General features: G+C 39.9%; 1 protein-coding gene across 15 annotated transcripts in view; it reads right to left on the bottom strand.

Moving 5' to 3' along the window:
• The window catches only part of dnmt3a (DNA methyltransferase 3 alpha), a 420,321-nt gene that overhangs the window by 66,011 nt on the left and 332,895 nt on the right, over positions 1–21,415 (bottom strand). For all 15 annotated transcript variants that reach the window (XM_033021452.1, XM_033021451.1, XM_033021454.1 and 12 more), the window contains 6 exons: positions 18,174–18,332; positions 15,332–15,439; positions 11,499–11,655; positions 8,099–8,245; positions 7,559–7,603; positions 7,388–7,467 (listed from right to left, as the gene is read on the bottom strand). In XM_033021452.1, coding sequence (XP_032877343.1) covers positions 7,388–7,467; positions 7,559–7,603; positions 8,099–8,245; positions 11,499–11,655; positions 15,332–15,439; positions 18,174–18,332 — 696 coding nt within the window. The remainder of the gene's footprint in view (positions 1–7,387; positions 7,468–7,558; positions 7,604–8,098; positions 8,246–11,498; positions 11,656–15,331; positions 15,440–18,173; positions 18,333–21,415) is intronic.

The raw sequence follows: 21,415 nt of genomic DNA, 5'->3' as shown, positions 1-21,415 counted from the left end.
CTGCAGGTCATCATCCTTGCTAAACATTTCTTGAGAGCTACATTATCTTATCATGCTGTGGCAACTTGTATTCTTTAACTTAATTCATTGAAAGGACTACATTAACGTAGAACCACTGTGTTTCTCTTCTGTCATTTTCTCTTTTCACCACAATCTCAGATGGATATTCAACAATCATTACAATCTTTGGCAGTGCTTTTCATGGAAACAAACCAGATCCATACTTGTGTCATTAAACAAATGCTGATAGAGGCCCATTAGCCCATAGACTATGATTGGGAAACAATAACCGTCTTGTATTTAAAGCATTAAATTTCACTTTACTGGCAGCAGGGAATTGCACATTGCATGCAGCTCTTTAAATTTAGTCACTGTCTTTTATGTACTCTGATGCTGTGGGGATGTTTTACAAGCTTCCTAATTTATCAGTTCAATTTAGTAGCAGTACCTCAATAGAAGTAGTAATTGGCTGTGAACAGTTATTAATGAAATAAATGAATTATTAATGAAATTATTTAAAGATTATTTACAGGTTGAAAAATCAGTCTCTTTGTGGAAGTAAACAATTCTGCGCTAGAATTAATCAACCTGCACTATTACTTGTTAAATATATGAAGATGTACCTTTATAAATATTTTTTAATACTTTCAATATGCTGCTATGCGTTCCTGAATCAAGACAAATATTACGGTTTGCAAAATGTGAATTAATACAGCAAAACTTAAGAAAAACTTTGCAAAATCAACATAACTTTAAATGGAAATTGTGCCTGGAGAACCAGCTACACCCCGAATAGAAACTCCAGGCCAGACAATCTAATTGTTCTTAAGTAAACAAAAAAATAAAGTTAGAATTTAACTGTTAGAAGCAAAAAGCTTTGGGGAGCAGAAATTCAGGCGGCAGGTCAAGCAAATTCACATTGGGCCAAACAAATTCAATTAATGACTTATTTTCCCATGAGGTTACTTTGTTCCGATAACAAAATCAAGTATTTACAGTTAGGCATAAAACATCAAGATTTAAGACTTTTATGATGTAATCTTGTGGATAATCCCCATCTGGAATTCCTGCAGGGATTCTCCAATGGCAAAGTAGTGGTGCACATTGAGATATGTGTAGACATGCAATAGTGTCTAATTGTGAAGCTTCTAAAGTGTGGTAGTTCAAAATATATGCCGGGCACAAAATGTAGGTGTGTGCTTTACTTGGTACTTCCCATACAGAATCAGAATTACGTAGTTGTAAATCAATGAATAGCTTGAGTGAAATCAATTTGTAAGTGGATCCTCCTGAGAGGCAGGCATAAAGAGAAAAATAAATAATGGCTTAGACTCATTTTATCCCATTTTAAACTGCATACACAGTAGTATCCTCAATTGTCAGAACAATGTTTCTAACGATGAAATCCTGGAATCAAAGATCATTGTATCACTCCAAGAGCTTCATTCCCAGGCAATTGCAGCATTATGGACTACTTCGATCAGACACTGAGATGTTATTATTGCCAATATGATCATACTGAAGGTCCCAGTTAAGAAATCACCTTTTCAAAGCGGTCTTGTTCTGCTATAATTTGCCTTGTCTGGCATCCATGGCTGGATCTCCACTGCAAGCAGACTAAGCACAGTTATGGAAAGGAAGGCTGACTTTACAATGTCTTAGGATGTTGCAAATAAAATTAAATGGTTTTATACAATTATTGAAGTAAATAATCTGCTATTGAAGGATTAGAATTAATCTATAATGTTTTAGTTCAACAGAGATGTACTGTTCAACTGTAATGATATTTTTTAATCTGTGGCTTCATTTGTGCATTTGGTTCCTGGCAACAGATCAGCTGAATGCATATGATGAGACTGCGGATGTAAGTTTACACCGGAGATAGACACAAAATGCTGGAGCAACTCAACAGGACAGACAGCATCTCTGGAGAGAAGGAATGGATGACGTTTCTGAGTTCGTTGTCTGCAACCCTCAAATGACTGAAATAAGCCCAGTTCCTTGAAAGACAGTGATATTAAGAAGAGTGAGTGAGTACGCCCAGGCTGATCTGGACTTAGCTTTACATTTTGAGCAGTCATCACAAGGGAGAGCATCTTTTTGTACATTTTTGTTAAGTTTGGTTTGTCGCCGTAGTGGTTTCAACTTAGATAATAGAAACCACAAGAAAACTTCCATAATCCAAGATTAGATTGTTCAGAATTCCTGATGGAGTGATATCTGGTTCGATCATGAGTCCAGAGTGCGATCCGGGGGTCGGGAGTGTGTAGTAGACATGAGGGTCCAAAGCCCAGTGATGGGTGGGGTACTAGATGGCAAGCAAGATGTGTGGCCAGAACCGGGACTAGGGTCCTGAATCGAGGGGTTGGGAATGTGGGTACTTTGGCATCTGGAGCCAGATCCAGAATTCTTGTATATTACCTGCTTGCTTTACACTCACTGAGTTCACTAGAAATGTCATTATACTTCTGTGTAACATGCAAAAAAAGTGAAATTAAAGAAGACAAATATTATTAAGGGTAACATCCAATTATCTGGAAAATGTGCTGGTTTGGCACTGAAGTATTAAGGGTGCATTCAATACATGGTCAGGTAACAAGGATAAATAATATCTTTAAGCAGCTAATGCTTGTGCTGCTGGTGGAGAATGAATGCTCCTTAACATGTAACGGCTGATGTCTACGAGTGGGTTGGAAAGGTGACACATCATATGCGGGAGAATCTGTGGATAATTAAGCACGAATGTGTTGTACTTTTGTGCTGTCAACGCTCGATTCTTCTATTTGTCCTTGCTGTGGGTACTTGTCTTCTTCATCCTGGTTCCCCTTTACTTCCTCTTCCTCTGATGTTTCCCACTTATCATTGATGGAGGCCTTGGGTTGGGGATTTGCTCTCCTGTTGCTACGTTGCCGGAGTTCTCAGTAGACAGTGAGATTGGGAATCCTGTCTGGTGAGTCATGGAGGGTGCTGCCCCGGCGCTGCAGATGGACATTGTTCACACCGGGGAGGATCCACCGCAGTCTCTACCAATCGCCCGCGGCTAAGGAAGGCACAGGGAAAGCCAAGTGCAGAGGCAATCACCTTTATCCCACAAATGATGATACGCAGCTGTATCCACCATAGAATGAAGGAGTCCGCGTGCTCCAAGAATGCCTCGCAATAACTGTGATGAACTTCATCTCATGGTGGGACATGACCTGGACAGTGAGTGGAAGCTCACCCAATTCTGGATTCTGAGTTCTGAAGAAGAGCCCCTCGTGCAGGCTGCGATGGACTGAACCTTGGAGAAGCCAGCAGTGCTGGTAAGTGTCAGGCAGGCTCACACTGCCTCAACCTCTGTGCTACAAGTTGAGGAGATTGATTCTGCTGGATATTGAGAACCAGTAACCTAGTAATATTATCGTAAGCAGCAAACTCTTATTTAATGGCATAGATCAGCTCCATCAACTTAGAATGTTCCTGAGGTTGTGATGTTCAATGACAACCCAAACATTGGGAAACCTGAGGTTGAGGTGACGAAAGGTCACATTTTTCCACAGTGATTATCTCAGTAATCCTCAGTCAGTGTGAACACTGCTCTTCAAAAAAGTCAAGATGGGTCTGTAAAGATCAGCAATTGGGAATAATTTTTAGAATCAACTGGAGCCTCCAGAGTTTGTGCAGAAGAGTGCTGATATTACAAGTTCATGTATAGCTCTTCAAATCACTTATTTGCAGAGCAAAAACTGTGATGAAAACCTGGTTGGTGTCAGAGTGAGAAATGCCAGGAAGCTTTGGTAAGTATGACTGAACTTGACCTTGCAATGCTGTAAAGTGGTGTTGCTACCAAATTATTGTTATTTGGTATGTATCAAGTACTATAAGTAAGTGCATCATCCATACAAGCCCATTTTACTCTAGGAAATCTCTGTCTGAAAACGAGAAGCTCAATGCCAGTGAATTTCAAGTATTTTTCTTGATCATTTAGGAATGTGAACAGATATCACTATTGTACTTAATGAATCTGTTCAGTACACATATCAAAAGATAATCCTGTAGTTTGCCATTAAGTGCAGTTTTAATATGAAGGCTGTAAAACTGGTATGATTAATTTAAACCTTTTATCAGAATTTTTAACTTCGACAAATAATCTTAACAAAATTAAACAAAACCTTTTCATAGAATCATAAAATAGTACAGAATGCCATCAAGCCATTTGAGCTACCTTGCCCCCCACACTAACCACAGGGCACACTTGTGTAGTAACCCCATCACCCATAACCCTGCATACCAAAGCAATTCAAGTGTTCATCTTAACACTTCTTATATGCTGACAGGAGCCTAGCTTTAATCGCTCTTTCAGTGTGTTCAAGGTATTTATCGCTCTTTAGATGTGGGTAGTTCCTCTCATATTCCTCTGAATCTCCCCCCCCCCTTACCCTAAATGTCTGGCCTCTAGATTCATCTACCTCGGATACAGGAAAACGTTTCCTGTAGACGACTGTCAATACACCTCATAATTTTATATATCTCATTATTTCAACTCTTAACCTCCTCCGCTCTAGGGAGGACACACCCAGCTTCTCCAATCTCTGCATAACTGAACTGTCACATTTCAAGCAATACCCTGATGAATCTCCTCTGTACCCCCTCCAGCACTGTCACACCCCTCTTATACCTTGGTGACCAGAACTGCATGCAGTAGTCCAGCTGAGGTCTAACCAATGTTTCATAAAGTTGGAACACAACCACACTATTTCTCTATTCAATAACCCGATTATTGAAGATGGTATTCTGTATGCCTTCTGAACAATATTGTCTACCTGCATTGCCAACTCCAATGATCAATGTACTCAGAGGGCCCCCAGTTCTTCAATATTCTAATACTTGATCATTCATAGTGTACAGCCTAGCCTCATCAGTGCTCCCAAAATGCATTGCCATCTATCTCAGTTGCCTAGACAACAAGTACACATTTTATAAATGTTAGAAATGTTATTATAAATAAATCTGTATTTCCCTATAGATTTTAACAATGGGATAATCCATAAATTTTACGTTCATAAAAATACATTTTGATTTCTTATTGTAGTATAGGGTTGCCAACTTTCTCGCTCCCAAATTAGGGACAAAGGGTCAAAATAAGGGACAAATTCCCAACGACAATTTGTTGACCTACTCGGCCGTGGCTGGGTGAATGATGAGTTGGCCTGGGTGCTGGACTACAAACAAAGCCCAGCCTTATGAGTTTTGGCCCGCGTGACGTCGCTCGCAAAGTCCGGCATCCCATCCAACTCATGAACCGATGATCGGCCATGAGAAGGTGGTGTCGGCGGTAAGCGAAGGTCGAACAGCTGGCCGGGCTGCCGACCGACGGGGCCACGGGCGAGGCGCTGCTTCTTGCACTCCATGGGCTGTACTACAGTAGCAGTCAAATACGGGACAAGGGCGGTCCCGTATGGGACAAACCAATTTAGCCCAATATACGGGATGTCCCGGCTAATACGAGACAGTTGGCAACCCTATAGTAGTATCAAGCAGCCAGTGCAACCAAAACAAAATATGGAAACATATGTAATTGCTTGAAGTTTTGATTTGACAAACATGTTGGATGCAGATCACAGACCAAATATATGTTGGAATGTGCATTAATAGAGCCACCTAAATTACCTCAGGTAAAATGAAACGATTCATGCCTTATCTTTGCTTTGTTTGGCACAGGGCCCACTCCTTCCCCTATTTCTTATGTTCTTAAGCAACCTCTCTAAAATGTTGCTTACTTTCACTGTTCAGTAAATTGTTCCCCTGGAGCTTTTCATTTTTGGTCATTTCCTACTGGAGGGTGCAGGGCCTACAAAAAACCACAGGGTGAATGGCCAGATTGATGTCAATCACACTGGAAATTCTAGAAACTGCAAACATCAATGAATGCTGAGACTTGGAGCTAAACTTCCTCAGCTAACAGCGTTGGGGTTGACAATCTGCACAAACTCAATGTTCAGCCTTCATATTTAAATACTCAAAGAAAACAAAGAAATAACTAATTTATAAGACTTTTACTAATTGCCTGAAAATCCATTGCAGCTGCCCCAATTTGCTATTGTTATTCGGCTAAAGATATTGGTGGCTGAAACACATTTTTAATCGTTGAAGAGGTTTTCATCACAATGTCTGTGAAATTGTGTGGCCAGAGATAGAATAGCTCCAAGAAAATTCCCAGCCTTTTTTCCATTTAAATATTTTACAGATATAATTCCCAATGGCATGCATTGAGATTAATGGAGAAATTAAGATGGCGGCTAAAAGGGCAAAATATTTGGAGCAATTTTGCCAGCTTACTTTCTCCTTTAAAAAAAACTAATAACGCATACTGACTAGCTGTTGAATCATTTGCTTTGAATGTATTCACTGCTAGTTTTCAGTTGTTGTTTCCCTCATCTTTGATTTGTGTGTTCCAATCCTCTTCAAATCCATTTTGTCGTTGTTTTATGAATATGAGATTTGAGTGGATCATTTTCAACAGATTTGTACTTCAACAAACATAAGTTAACATATTAAGTACAAATAGCAGATACAATATTCACTGGAGTTGTTACTTATCTGCATTTGAATCAAAAGATATTGAAAAAGATAAACAAAGAGATGTACCTGAAGTCAGTCCAATGTAGAGAAAAAACTTAATAGAGGAACAGTTGCAACTATAGGTTCCCGAGGGTGAAGAGCAGGTTGAGTGAACAGAAGTAAAAATATTCCTTCCCCACAACCTTTACTTCCAGCTTGTTATTTGTGTTTTTTTATGGATTACCATTGAAGTGAACTGGGAGAAAACTTGGCTGAATTCAATTGTTTGTTTTGGCAGATACTGAGAGTGGTGTTTTGAATATTTGGGATACATACATTTTCCTTTCCTAATGTTCTTTTCCATTGACTTTGATTAACAATTGAAAACTGATTAGCCAAAGTTCATGTTCAGCCATCCCCATAAGTTAGAATTAGCTGAGTTTGTTTAACGTTGTTAGTCCATTTATTTAAAAAAAGCCTCAATAATTAATTTTCCAAGCTGAAGTTCTGTTCCACTCACTACTGGAACTGCAGCCATATCCAATGTAAAAGACACAGGAAAGAGGAATGTTGTACCTGAGCAACAATAAGAACAGATTCCTAATGACATTTCTGTTCTGCTTCTGGTCACAAAAAAAGTGGAAATCAATTATGAAACCAGTTTTTCTGATCCATCAAACTTTTAAATCAAGCTGTCCCATCCCCGAGAGACCCTGATAAGATAGGGTTGAACCTAGTGACAGCTCACATTGTTATCAGACTGACAATGGCACATACTGGCAGTACTGCTGCTCCAAACCATTGCTAGAAAAAACATAAACCATAAGGAAAAAAGAGTGCTTCTTACCTTGCAACTTTGGCACATCCCTCCGATGAAAAGTGGATGCTCAAGAGAAATATTTTGACTTCCACAGGCAAGGCAGATATCTGCCAAAAGTGAAGATAACAATAATTAGCTTAAGGTAGATTTACATTTGACATATTAAGCATTTTCTAAATTAAATTCTAATATACTCACCTTCAATGTTTCTGCTATTTTGCCTCACATCAAAGACTAGCCTCTCTGAAAAAAAAATATTCATGAAAGAAATTGTAATGTATTTTGCATATCAATGAGCTATCATATTGAATTTGGTTGGCATGGGAAAATTGGGCTAAAGAGCCTGTTTCCATGCTATGTGACTCTGTGCCTCAAACCTACATTATTCAATGGTTTGAAATCCAAGAGGCAAGACAGGGTGCAATTGGTGCATACCTGATCTCAAGTTAATTTACACATACCTTTCAAAAGTTACTATTGTGAATGTATAATGACATACTTTCAGCCAAATATTCCATTATGAAAGTATCAGTTTTCATAAGAGTGTAAAGGAGAAATATTGCATAAACGTGTTTTTTAATTCCTAAATAGATGTTTATATTATCTATTTCTCTTAAAGTTTTCTTGAGGATACCATATCAATCTTCTTTTCTTCCTCTTTCCGGATTGATACAATGTGAGTTCTTGCAATCTAACACATACACACGACAAAAATCACAAGAAAGCACAAAATTGTACCTCGAGTTCGCTCATCTATGATTTCTTTGACTTTTAGCTTCTCTGTGCTTCTTCTTTGTTTTTTGGCAGGGGGAGGTGGAGGGAAAGGAGCAGCCTCGGGCTCCAACCAACTTTCTGTATAAACCTCTTTGTATGGATTTCGCTCCTCTGAAAACCAAATATATCACATTTTATACCATTCTTGTTACTTGAGACAATGCAAAATCAGTTAAAGACTACAGAGGACAATATTGCAAAGCGAAGTAATTCTGAGAGATTTGTTGATATTCATTACCACTTTGCAAATTCATTTCACTGAACCTTAGTTGGTGCATGTGACGAATAAATTTGACTTTGACTAAGGGTTGACTTCAACAAGCTGTGTCAGACAACTGCCTGTTAGACACTACTTGAATTATTTTTCCACTGAGTTTATTAGCAGGAAGTTTTTGCTTTGCAAATTTATCCTCCAATTTGATAACTTCTTGAGTATTTGGAAAATGAAATTAAAGGCACTATTTATCAATATCAATTTTTTTAAAGATATGGTGTAAATTTCCAAAATTGTCATCCAATCCCAGTTTATAGTTTATGGCAACTGGAAGCAGTAGAGTTACAGTGCCAGAGAGCCGGGTTCGATCCTGACTACGGGTGCTGCCTGTATGGAGCTTGTACGTTCTCTCTGTGGCCATGTGGGTTTTATCTGTGTGATCTGGTTTCCTCCAATATTCCATAGCTATGCAGGTTTGTAGGTTAATTGGCTTCTGTAAATTGTTACTAGTGTGTAGGATAGAACTAGTGTGCAGGTGATCAATGGTCAGTGTGGACGTGGTGAGCCGAAGGGCCTGTTTTCAAACGGTATTTCTAAACTAAAGTATGCTCACTCAGTTTTATTATATAATCAGCCTTTTTATGATAATTTGTGTAATTTGATCTAATGTTTGGAACGATACAGAATTTAACAAGGAAGCCCCCCCCCCCCCCTCCCCCCCATCGTTTCATTATTGATTATGGAGCCAGAAAAGGACTACGCACAGGATACGATGTACTAAAAAACGATGTACTAGGACACTGTTAAAAAAAAATCCAATCAACACTGAACTATGACATGTACCAAACTGACTCATCTTTACCATATTTCCCAGTCAGGAAATAAAGGCAAATCCAGCTTATTTTGTAACGATTGTGGACATTCTGAAGGATTACATTATCCCATTGTTATTAAGTCAGGTACATTAAATTGCCCACTGATATGCAGGGAAATCGAAGTAGCTTACCAATCTGTAAATAATACTAAGTTCCAGAAGAATTTTCAAAGCTATTTTGTTCCCTCCTTTTATTTGTTTACATCATTGGGCTATTCTTATGTTTATGGTGAAAGGCTAATATCCACAGGTTAGAGTATTACAATAAATTCTGAACTAAAATAGAATATTTCTACCAGTTCCATTGGGACGACATTGATTAACATAGCATTTGAAATGTATTTGTCATTTTTTTTCAGGTGGAATTGAGTATATAATTGTTTGTGGCAGATATCTATCATCTGCAACGTGATTTTATTATCAAGCAGATCTTCCCACCACTCTTCTTTAAGGGGGAATTGTAAACTCCACAAAACATTTTTTTCTTCTGTCATCCTTACTGTTACCTGCTTTTCTCAAGCAACAACAACCAATGAACATCTTTCACCTACCTTCCTCCGCGCTATTGTTCAGGTCTCAAACACTCCTTCCACTGAAAACCATCATTTACCTACATTATTCAGTGGGTGAATAACTTTACCGTTTTACTTATGATCAATAGAATCAATGTGAAACAAAAGGATACTCTGAGTATGCTCACAATATTACTAATTCCTTTGATTTTAGGGTCTCGCTGCTCTGTCAGGGCCAATGCTCCACTGTATATGAATGTTTAAAAAAAAAGGTTTGTGTTTTGGTTTCGAACTAGAATATATCCACGTCCAGAATTATGTAAGTAAATGTATAATCTCTGGAATTTTTGCATTGTTCAATCATGGCACAGAATAGTGAAAGGTTAGCTTTTCTGCAACCAAAAGTACTCTCTGCAAAAAAGTACCCAAATAGGAATAGATGTGGCAGACTGTAAATAATCTTATGGGCCTGTCCCACTTATGCAATTTTTAGGCAACTACATGTGACTAGTTTGTCGCCACATGTTCGCTGGTGGTCGCCGGGAGTAGTCCCCTCAGTCGCGCAAAAAGTCGTAGCGCCTTTCTGGTCGCTGCTAAATTTTCAACATGTTGAAATATATTCAGCGACAGTGGGTTTGACGCCAATGAGCGTAGCTTGACTTCTCCTGGCGTACGTGTTGTTGGAGATTGTCCCCAGGATGACGTAGGTTGTTGCCGGTTTATCGGCGACCTGCTACGACTATGCCAATGGCCGTCAGTTGCCAAAAAATCACCAAGTGGGACAGGCCCATTATTCTTTCACCAAAAGAAAAAGCATACCATGTGGATTTGGAGTAAGCCCTTCATATTCACTGAATGCTTTGGAGATAGTTAAAGGAAGAATTGCTCCAACCTTTCAGTAAACATTTGCATTTGCGATGGGTTCTCAGGCCCACACTGCATTGAGGAATCAGAATGAATGTAAGGATCTCACTGTACCAATTGGTGCATGTGATAATAAATGTCTCTTGAACTCTCTCTTGAATTATACGTCAAACCTGTGACTGAAAAAATAAACTGTCAATGAAGAATTTAATGTAGAACCAATTCAACAATGATGACCATCATGGATTTAAAATGTTTTATTTACTGTAATCTCACTGGAGTTTTAAGATTATCATGAGAATGTTTCTTGTCCTTTTAACATGCAAGTTATCTTTCAGGTAATATCCCCCTGGGCAGTGGGCAGGTGCTATAGACCTGCACGGAAAGGTAGACGCTCCCGCCCCCATGAGTCTCGGGCAGATGGGGCTCGTCAGCCTGGGAAGGCAGTCCATCTAGGAGAGGGAAAACTCTGATTTAAAACCTCCACTGTCTTGTGGCCATATCCAGTCATGGAAAAGGCTCTTGGAGTAAACCTCAAGAAAATCCGGAGTCAAAGCCCCTAAGGCAATTGGTCGTTGTCTTCAACCTTGCTCTGGCAGCTCCTGCGACAGCGCTGGTGCCAAACTGTAACGGCCCTGCTGTTCCTTTGGATCGATCAGCGATGTGGAGAAGGGGGACGTGCTGCATGGCCAACAGCCTGTCCTCCATATGACATCGCCCAGGCTTGCATCCGACCAGAATGCATCACCCGTGGTCAGTCATGACCGAGGGGGGCCTAATAATATCCCCCTTGAAGTATACATTCTGGTAGATACTTGTTCCAATACAGATGTGGAAATGCCATCATTTACTGGGATGAAACACTTGCCATTGACCATCCCTATCCATGCTCAATCTTACCTTCAGGTGGATCCAAACATTTTGGCCCCAAGGGTAGAAATCCATCCAAAGCCCAATCAATCATCTGCTTGGTTTGGTTTTCCACACCTTTGGTAGTCTCCAAATCATCATTCCCAGATTGAGCTGGAAAGAGTTTACCTGCTCGGTTGCTTGCCACCTGGAAGTAATGCATTGAAGAATCAGTACATCGTAGAACCTTAGTTGCTGAAAAGCACAGGTTGCATCTCTGGGCAAATCTCAGATTCCTACACATATTGCAGCTTGTGATATCCATGATAACATTCAGCTTTATGACAGACCTATGATTCCCTGTGTCATTAATTTTTCACACCATTTGGGCAAGTTTCAGTGGCAGGAAACTAAAAAGAGTAAAGATCAATATGAAATGTGAGTTATGATGTACTGTTTTTATGTACCGTACTTAAAATGAATGATTGTTCAGGTATTCTTAGAGCGCTATGCTGACAAAAGACAGACATTCTTTTGTTCTCTAGAACAATATACCTTTATATAAATTTCAATGAAAAGAAATGTCTTTGTTAATGTTAAAATGAAATTTAGGTCAAAGCTGAAGGCCTATCAATGTAAAAGAAAAATCACCAGACTGGTGAGAAAAGACTGAGTAATTCAACAGAGATAAGAATTTTTATTGAAATGAACTTGTTATCTTAAATTTTAATGGTGATTGCTTTCTTTCCTTTCATGCTCAAGAAAATAGCGATAATTCTTTGTTCTTGGGCAGTGGCATTTATCAGCAAGTATGGTGACTTCCACAGATTTTCAGCCATTCAATTAAGTTATGGACGTCATAGATTCATTCATATAGCACAGAAACAGATCCTTCGGCTCACTGAGTCTGTGCTGACCATCAAGCAACAGCTTCTTACCAGCTCCCCCTAGATGCTAACATTCACCCACACTAATGGTCAATTAACCCGAGTCCTCATTTTGCATGGGCAAAGGAAGAACATGCATACTCTCCACAGACACACCAGATGTCAGGACTGAACCCAATAGCTGTGCCTTTTATATATGGTCAAATTACACACAAGTATGGTATGATCTGCCTGAATAGCACACAAAACAATGTTTTTAATTGTATCCTGATACACATGACAATGCCAATAAATCCTTCCTCCATCTAAACCTTGTGATGGTCTAAGCCAGCTTCATTAACAATGTTTTCAGCCTTTATCTTGCTAAAGCGCTTCCCTTTGATTGAAATAAATTAGAACCCCATGCTATGGTCAGAATGCAGTCTTCGTGTGTTTCACACTTGTTCTTCCATTTGGTGAGAGAGCAGAGTGTGGATTTTCTAGACTATGGATCATCTCAGCAACTATTGGAAAATCAGAAATACCTGTAAAGAAGTCTTCCTGCCACATCCCATGTAACAATGAGAGCAGCCTAAGTGCAGTCTTCAGTGATTTGCACATTGATAACTGATATTTACTGTGTTCACAGAGCTATTACAGCAGAGAATGAGGCATGTCAGCCTGTTCAGTCAATATCAGCTCCCTGTAACTGAAATGTCTCCAGATAAAGACCCCGGGAATTCTTGCCTTGTGAAACACCTGTTCTAGAATTAACCTTGTTATTCTTTTAAGTGTCCGGCAGCGATTGGAATAGTCATGGTAGATGTTTCATAGGTCTGTGTTTAAACCGATTGGACTTGAGGTGCACTGTGCCTGAGAGTTGGTGGTTTACAAGGCAATAAACAATAGACAATAGGTGCAGGAGTAGGCCATTTGGCCCTTCGAGCCAGCACCGCCATTCAATGTGATCCTGGCGGATTATCCACAATCAGTACCCCGTTCCTGCTTTCACCCCATATTCCTTGACGACATCCTCTGGCAGATCTACTGCTAGTGAGCTTAGCTGATCCAGTCTAATTGCCAGTACAGTCACCGTCATTTAAGTGAGATGGCTGTAGACAGCATTGTCTTCAAGGTCTCAACAGGCAAACCCAACATTCTTTGGAAGTATAGCCTTTGTTAGGGAAACAGGTCAAACTATACACCATTTTCCAGGTGCAGTCTCACCACATTCCATTATATTATTGCAATAAAAGTTCCTTATTCCTGTATTCAAATCTGTTATAATTAAGGCTAACATAATATTTATCCTTAAAATCAATTGTTTGTTGGCCTTCAATGACTTTCATAGAAGCTGCCAGGTCTCTTTGAATATGAACACTACCCAATTAATTACCCACCATATGATGTTTTGTTTTTCTGTGATATGCACCAAAATTGATGCTTTCACCTTATATTCCATCCACTATGATTGAGAGCCTTGTGTCACGGTGTCAGGACAACAAACTAGCCCCTAATGTCAGCAAGTGGAAGAGTTGGTTGCTGACCTAAGGAAGTGGTGAACACAACCCTGTACTCATCCACATACCTGCTGTGCCTTCATGTTCTTAGGCATCCATATCGCCAGCAACCAAACCTGGTCTCTTCGCACCAATGAGGTGATCATGAATGCGCATCAGCATAGTCACTTTTTTAGGCATCTGGCAATCCAAGGAGGATTCCCCTGAAGTCTACAGATATGTTTTTGAAACTATTCTGACAGGATGCACCCCAGACTGGTGTGGCAACTGCTTAGCTAAATCATCTGAATCAGGTAAGGGTCTGAAGAAAGGTTTTGGCCCAAAACGTTGCCTATTTCCTTCGCTCCATAGATGCTGCTGCACCCGCTGAGTTTCTCCAGCATTTTTGTGTACCTTGCATCATGTAAGTATTGACACTGGCCATTGCATTTTCTCTCTTCTTTCTCAAGGAAGAATACACAGGAGCTTGAAAGTCCAAATGACCAGACTTAAGAACAGTCTCTTCCCCTCTGCTAACATACTACTGAACCAATCTCCTCTTTCATCCCTCTTTCCCCAAGGTGCTGCCATGTATATTTACTAAATCTACCTCATTCGGTTATTCTGTATTTATATTTTGATTTTCTTTGTTTCAACCCGTCAGATCCTACTCCAATGTTGCACCATTCTGCAGTTTTGCACTCATCATTGTATTTATCATTACTATATGTATACTGTTTACTTTGTGAGCTTTACTTGAACAAAGATTTCATTGCACCCTATATGGCAATAAGCTCACTCACATATACATCCACTCAAGGGGCTGTCCCACTGTACGAGCTAATTCAAGAACTCTCCCGAGTTTAAAAAAAAATCAAACTCGTGGTGAGCACGTAGAATGTACGGAGTGGGTACGTCGGAGCTCGGGACATCTCTTAGCGGCTCGTAATGCTAATGGCAGGTACTCGGGAAATGCGGTAAGCTCGGGAAGACTCGTGAAGATTCTTCAACATGTTGAAAAATGTCCACGAGAGCCCCGAGTACCTACGAGCGACTATTACCGTTATTCTCTGAGTTCGAATCAGGGGAAACTCGGAGAAATTCTTGAATTAGCTCGTACAGTGGGACAGCCCCATTACTCAGCGTGTTCCAGTCTCCATGAAGCCCCGTTATGCCCTCCTTTGCTTTTGCAACCCCACTTGGTTTAGTATCATCAGCAAATTTGGAAAATTATATTTTATCCCCGCAACCAAATTGTAGATATGGATCATGAAAAGCTGGGTTCCCAGCACTAACCCTAATAATTGTTTGTAGACTCGTGTTGCAGACCCTATTGACTTAGCTGTGATTAAATAGTCATATTCTTGAAATGTGAGCCTTAAATGTAAGCAATAGAACTGGAATGTATGTCCTAAGATTATCACTGAAATGCATAATTATAGATAGATAAAAACACCTTTCTCCTGGTACAATGCCCTGAAAAGGAGTGCAAATAAAGATTAATGAAGGAATCTCATACCTGTAGGACTTCAAAAATTGCTTTCCTATACATAGGTTGTTTGCTGTAGGTTGGCTGGTGAAAGGCAGTAGAAAAAGTACTCAAAGGCATCAGCTTTTCTACACAAACCTGTCAAACCAGAGAAGACTGAATTCAATGGGAGTTGAAAATTATTGGCAAAAGTACATATGGCCTTTCATCCACACACTTCATGATTTATGTACTTCAAAATGTGAGAAGGAAAGGAATGAACAACAGACATATTTACCAAGCACTTCATTGTTGCTCTCCAAAACATTCAAGTACGCAATAAACAGGGAACTTTCTGAAAGTTAAGGGTGTTGTTATTTACACAAATGCAGTTCCAATTTTACCCAAAGCCAAGCCTAACAAACAAAATTGAGATTAAGGGATAATTAATCAATGTTATTGATGTTGCTTGAGAGAAGAATCTTACTTGGAGAAAAGAAAGACTTATTTATGCACTGGGATCACAGGTGCGAGCGAACCCAGTGGGCCCAAAGGCCTGTTTCCGCACAGTATCTCTAAACTTAACTAATTTACACTCTCGGGAAAAAATGCCCATTTCTCTCCCAGCTCCAGTCTTGCTTGATAATTCGCCTTTCCTTCCTGCCCACTTAGCCTGCTGGACTTGTCAACACCAGTTCCTGATCCTCGGTCAAAGCCTGCTGGCCTTCTCTCCCCACTGACACCCAGCCAGCAAGCATTGACCAAAGATCGGAGACTGGGATTGATCAACTTAGAACATTCCTGATGACAAACATGTGCAATAACCTTTCAGTAGCAGTAGTCAATAACTAAATTGATCAGTCGTGTGTTACTGATATTAACATTTCCCAAGCCTACTTGAGTACATTGGTATTGATAATCCTAAGGGTCACTGTACGCGTTGAAGTTTTATTTACACACCTCACATAGTGAAGGTTTTAATTTGCTTGGTTGTCAGAGAACTTAAAAATCACCATCAAATGTTTTGCATGCTTTCCTTTTGCTTACGTGTTATATTTTGGGTGATTGACCTTATTATTTTTGTATGTGTGAGTTGAGCATAACTGGAAAAGTGTGACAGATCACTTGGGTCACTTGGAGTCCAGAAGTGTTCAACAGCAATTTTAGAAGTATATCTTCTGCATATCTGTAGGTTAATTGCCCTCTGTAAACTGCCTCTAATGTGTAGTAGGTTTAGTTTAGTTTAGAAAAACAGTTTTTTTGGTCCACCAAGCTGACGCCGGCCATCGATCACCCATTCACACGAGTTCTGTATTATTCCACTTTTGCATCCACTATCTATACACGAGGGGTAATTTTCGGCGACTTGAAACCCACAAGTCTGGGATGTGGAAGGAAACCGGAGCAGCCACGTAGTCACGGAGTGAACATGCAAACTCCACAAAGACAGCACCTGAGGTCAGGATCGAACTCAGGTCTCCGGCACTCTGAGGCAGCAGCTCTACCATTGTGCTGCCCAAGTGGATGAGAAAGTGGGATAACATATACTAGTGTGAGTGAGTGATCGATGGTTGGCATTGACTCGATGGCCCCAAGGGCTTGTTTCCAAGTTGAATCTTTACACTGTTTCCTTTTTATGCTCTGCCCTGTTTCTTTTTTCCTTGATTTATTTTTTTTTCTTTCTTCTTTCTTATATTTCTGTCTCACTTTGCTTAACAATTTCCCTCCCTTTATCTTGTGTTCTCTGCACTCTATTCCTTTCTCATCTCCAGTGGGATAGGTTAAATACTTTTTTCTCTCCTCTTCCTCATCAGTTTTTATCTCCTGTTCATCCTGCCCTCTGTTTATTATTACAGGCTCACAAAGCACAAAGCCACCACAAAGCCACCACATTTCATGCATTCTTGGTTTTCCTGCAACAAACCAGGAACCTAATGGAATTGTGACAAAGGTTTTAGATTTGTATCCATAAATTCCAGATGTTTCCCGACATTTCCTTTCAGAACTGAGATTGCTTGATTTTCTCAATTCCTTCTGTTGGGATTGTTCTGTGTATCACCCTTGGCAAATGCGTTGTTGAGAGGCTTCCACTCCTCTGCGTTCTTATTCTCAGCTGGTTAGCAAGTAGAGTTAATGTTCTGGATTCTCACCCTCTCAGTCTGACCTTTGGCATCACCCCAATTCACCAGACTGAGACCTTAGTGTTTTTGGAGGTTGGGTGAATTTTCATTGTTATTCTGTGGCACTAGAAATGAATATTTTTATTATTTCAAAAATACAGTGACAAGGCCATTAATCACTATCCATCTCTGATTGTGGTTGAATTCAATGACCTTCTAGGCTATTTTCAGGGCCATTTTTATGTGTCAGTTGGGGGAGAGTGTGGAGAGTGAACATTGAGAATTGGCTGGGCTTGGATAAGAATGGGGAGTGCTTTTTGGGCATGACTAATACCTTCCTCTCTGCAAAGATCTATGATCCTCTGGGCAAAGAATCAATTATTGCCAAAGTGAGAAAGGATGAAAAAAATCCTTCTCTGTTGGACATTTGTAAACAACATGGTTTCTGATAGTCAAACAACCACTTTATGGTTACCATTATGATGCAAGGTTTTTAATTTTAGGTTTATTTAATTCAACTATATATCCAATTACTGTGATATCTTAACTCTGTCCCATTAATTCAATTCTCTGCACAACCAGTTTAGTTACCTAACAGCTATATCATTGTATTACCAACAGGATATTGATGCTTTGCTATTTCACCTCAACTGTTTCTTTGCCAATATATAAAAATCATCACCTCAGTGATCTTTGAACGATGCAATGTTGAAGGTCCTTGCAAAGTCTTGTCACATAAACAGAAAATAAGTTACAACATAAGTTGAACTTACAACAGAGAATTTGCCATCTCCAAACCACATCACCCATCGTGTTCCTTCAGCTGCCCGACTCCGGCCAGTCATCCACCAGGACACAATACGACCTGGCCACCACGAGAATCCTCTGAGCTTTCCCCACACCAGCTCTCCAATGCCAAATCCTCGCCCATCCTGGGTAAAATAAGAGGCAAATGTTAATGAAGGAATTGGACATTTCTACAAAATACTTGTGAAGCATGGACTGCATCTTAATTCAAACAGTGTTGCATGTGTGAAATGTTTTAAGTATGTGTGAAATGTTTTAAGTTTTAAGTTTCTTGTGCGATGCTCCGGTATTCCCTGGGAAACGTCTTTTCATTTGCACGTGTTTTGGTGAACACAAGATTGTTTGTTACGTGGACCTGCAGGGCTCAGTGTTCTGCATTTTGCTATGATTTAGGCTGAATTTCTTTTTTTGGTGCAAAGGAAATTATGAACCAATCTTCTTGAACTGTGCAAAATTATGAGTAATCGACAGAGAACAAGCAATCTCATTTCCTAGGACAATAACTAGGGGCCAGAGTTTAAGATAATTGATTGAGGAACAGTATTGAGGACATATTTTCCTTGCCTGAAAGATGAACTGGAAGAAACTTTAATCCATTTAAAAAGTACCCAGAGAAACACTTGAATACCATCACTTGAAAGACCTCTAACCCATTATTTCTGAGTGAATTACCTTTCTTTGAAATATAAATGTCTACGATTCTTTGATTTACAGAAATTATAGTAGATACTGATCGATAGCTTTTCAATCAGATTATCCATTCTGATTTAAATCCTGGTCCTTTAATTATCAAAGGCAAGATTTTTCAGCAATAACTGGCTGAACTTCCTACTTTACCTTATGGTTGTCATTCAGACACTTGCTAAGGTTGATGTAAAGTGCATATCAGCATCACAGCTCAGTCAATTCTGGAGCTACCATTGGTGTTTAATCCATCAGGAGGTCAGATATGCTACAATAGAACATGATCTGGCTGGATATACTTGGAGCAATACAGAGATTCTGTCTCACCATCCTGACTTACACTGACCTTAAAGGCATCCCAAATATGTTGAGTCTCTCATCACAATGTGCACAGTCTACAATGTGTTTTTGCAATCACACTTTTTAAACGCCAAGAACTGGCAACATTCTGATCGGTTGTGGCAAAGGGGATTTTGGACAAGGCAAATATCCAACGCATGGCACAATGACCATTTCCTGAAATTGTTTTGACAACTGCCATTTACCGCTGCACTCTCAATAGTGAGTAAGCTGAAAGTAAGCATGCAGGTACAGCAGGCAGTGAAGAAAGCTAATGGCCATCATTGCGAGAGGATTTGAGTTTAGGAGCAAGGAGGTCCCACTGCAGTTGTACAGGACCCGGGTGATTCCGCACCTGGAGTATTGTGTGTAATTTTGGTCATCTAATTTGGGGAAGGACATTATTGCTATTGAGGGAGTGCAGTGTAGGTTCACCAGGTTAATCCCCGGGATGGTGGGTCTGACATATGATGAAAGAATGGGTCGACTGGACTTGTCCAGACTTTAGCTGGAATTTAGAAGGATGAGAAGGTTTTATAGAAACATATAAAATTCTCAGAGGATTGGACAGGGTAGATGCAGGAAAAATATTCCCGATGTTGGGGGAGTCTAGAACCAGGGGTCACAGTTTAAGAATAAGGGGTAGGCCATTTAGGACTGAGATGAGGAAAAACTTTTTCACTGAGAGAGTTGTGAATCTGTGGAATTCTCTGCCACATAAGACAGTGGAGGCCTATTCACTGGATGTTTTCAAGAGAGTTAGATTTAGCTCTTAGGGCTAAGGGAATCAAGGGATATGGGGAAAAAGCCAGAACCGGGTACTGATTTTGGATGATCAGCCATGATCATATTGAATGACGGTGCTGGCTCAAAGTTCCGAATGGCCTACTCCTGCACCTAATCTCTATGGTTCTATGTTCCTATTTGATGAGAAATATTTTGGGAGCTGCGCATATAATGTTACTTGCATGGGCAAATAAGAAAGAAACAAGAAAGAAACTTGTTATGCAACAGTTATGAAAGTCAGAGATTGGACACATAATCATGACCCTATGAGCAGGGTATCAATAAAAAGAAGCAAAGGATGAAGGTGATGGAAATTAGTTTCAAAGGGGTAAGTTACATAGAGAATGATTGATATTTGAAATGTGCTTCTCTTGCTGGTGGAATCACTACCAATGACTATATTTAAGAGGTATTCAGCCAAACAGGCATGGCAGAGAAGGATACAGTACTAATATTGATTAGTATAAATGTGCAAAAAAAGATTGGCATGGATACAGTGGGCTGACAGACATGTTTATGTGCAAACATTCTATGACTATGATCATGCACTTTATAGAGAATAGGCAGAGTTTAGCATCAATATTGCTTTGTAATTTAATTCTATTTTACTCACAAAGTACCTGCTACCTGGTTGAATTCAAGCTGATCAGTGTTCATACATGTGCCATGTTACCAAGAGGTGCCCTTACTTGTGAATCTAAAATATTGTTGGCCTCTTTAGCTTTATCCAGTTCCAACTACATTTTATAGACAATAGACAATAGACAATATGCGCAAGAGTAGGCCATTTGGCCCTTCGAGCCAGCACCACCATTCTATGTGATCATGGCTGATCATCCACAATCAGTACGCCGTTCCTGCCTTCTCCCCATATCGTTTGACTCCGCTATCTTTAAGAAATCTGTCTAACTCTCTCTTAAAAGCATCCAAAGAACTGGCCTCCACCGCCCTCTGAGGCAGAGAATTCCACAGACTCGCAACTCTCTGTGTGAAAAAGTATTTCCTCATCTCCATTCTAAATGGCTTACTCCTTATTCTTAAACTGTGGCCCCTGGTTCTGGACTCCCCCAACATCGGGAACATGTTTCCTGCCTCTAGCGTGTCCAAGCCCTTAACAATCTTATATGTTTCAATGAGATCTCCTCTCATCCTTCTAAACTCCTGAGTGTACAAGCCCAGCTGCTCCATTCACTCAGCATATGACAGTCCCGCTATTCCGGGACTTTCATCCCATCCCGGGATTTTCAAGCATGGTTCAATCCTACATCTGTTTACCCACAGTCTTTTAAGCCATTTTATTAGTGGTGTTTTCCCACTCCTTAACTGATGATAGTTTGACATTTACATTCCCCTCGCGTGATGAAATACTTAGCCTCCTGTCAATATCTTCATTTGTGAA

This window comes from Amblyraja radiata, chromosome 5 (assembly GCF_010909765.2).
Source record: "Amblyraja radiata isolate CabotCenter1 chromosome 5, sAmbRad1.1.pri, whole genome shotgun sequence".
NCBI lineage: Eukaryota > Metazoa > Chordata > Chondrichthyes > Rajiformes > Rajidae > Amblyraja > Amblyraja radiata.
This window is presented reverse-complemented; position numbering and strand designations above follow the sequence as displayed.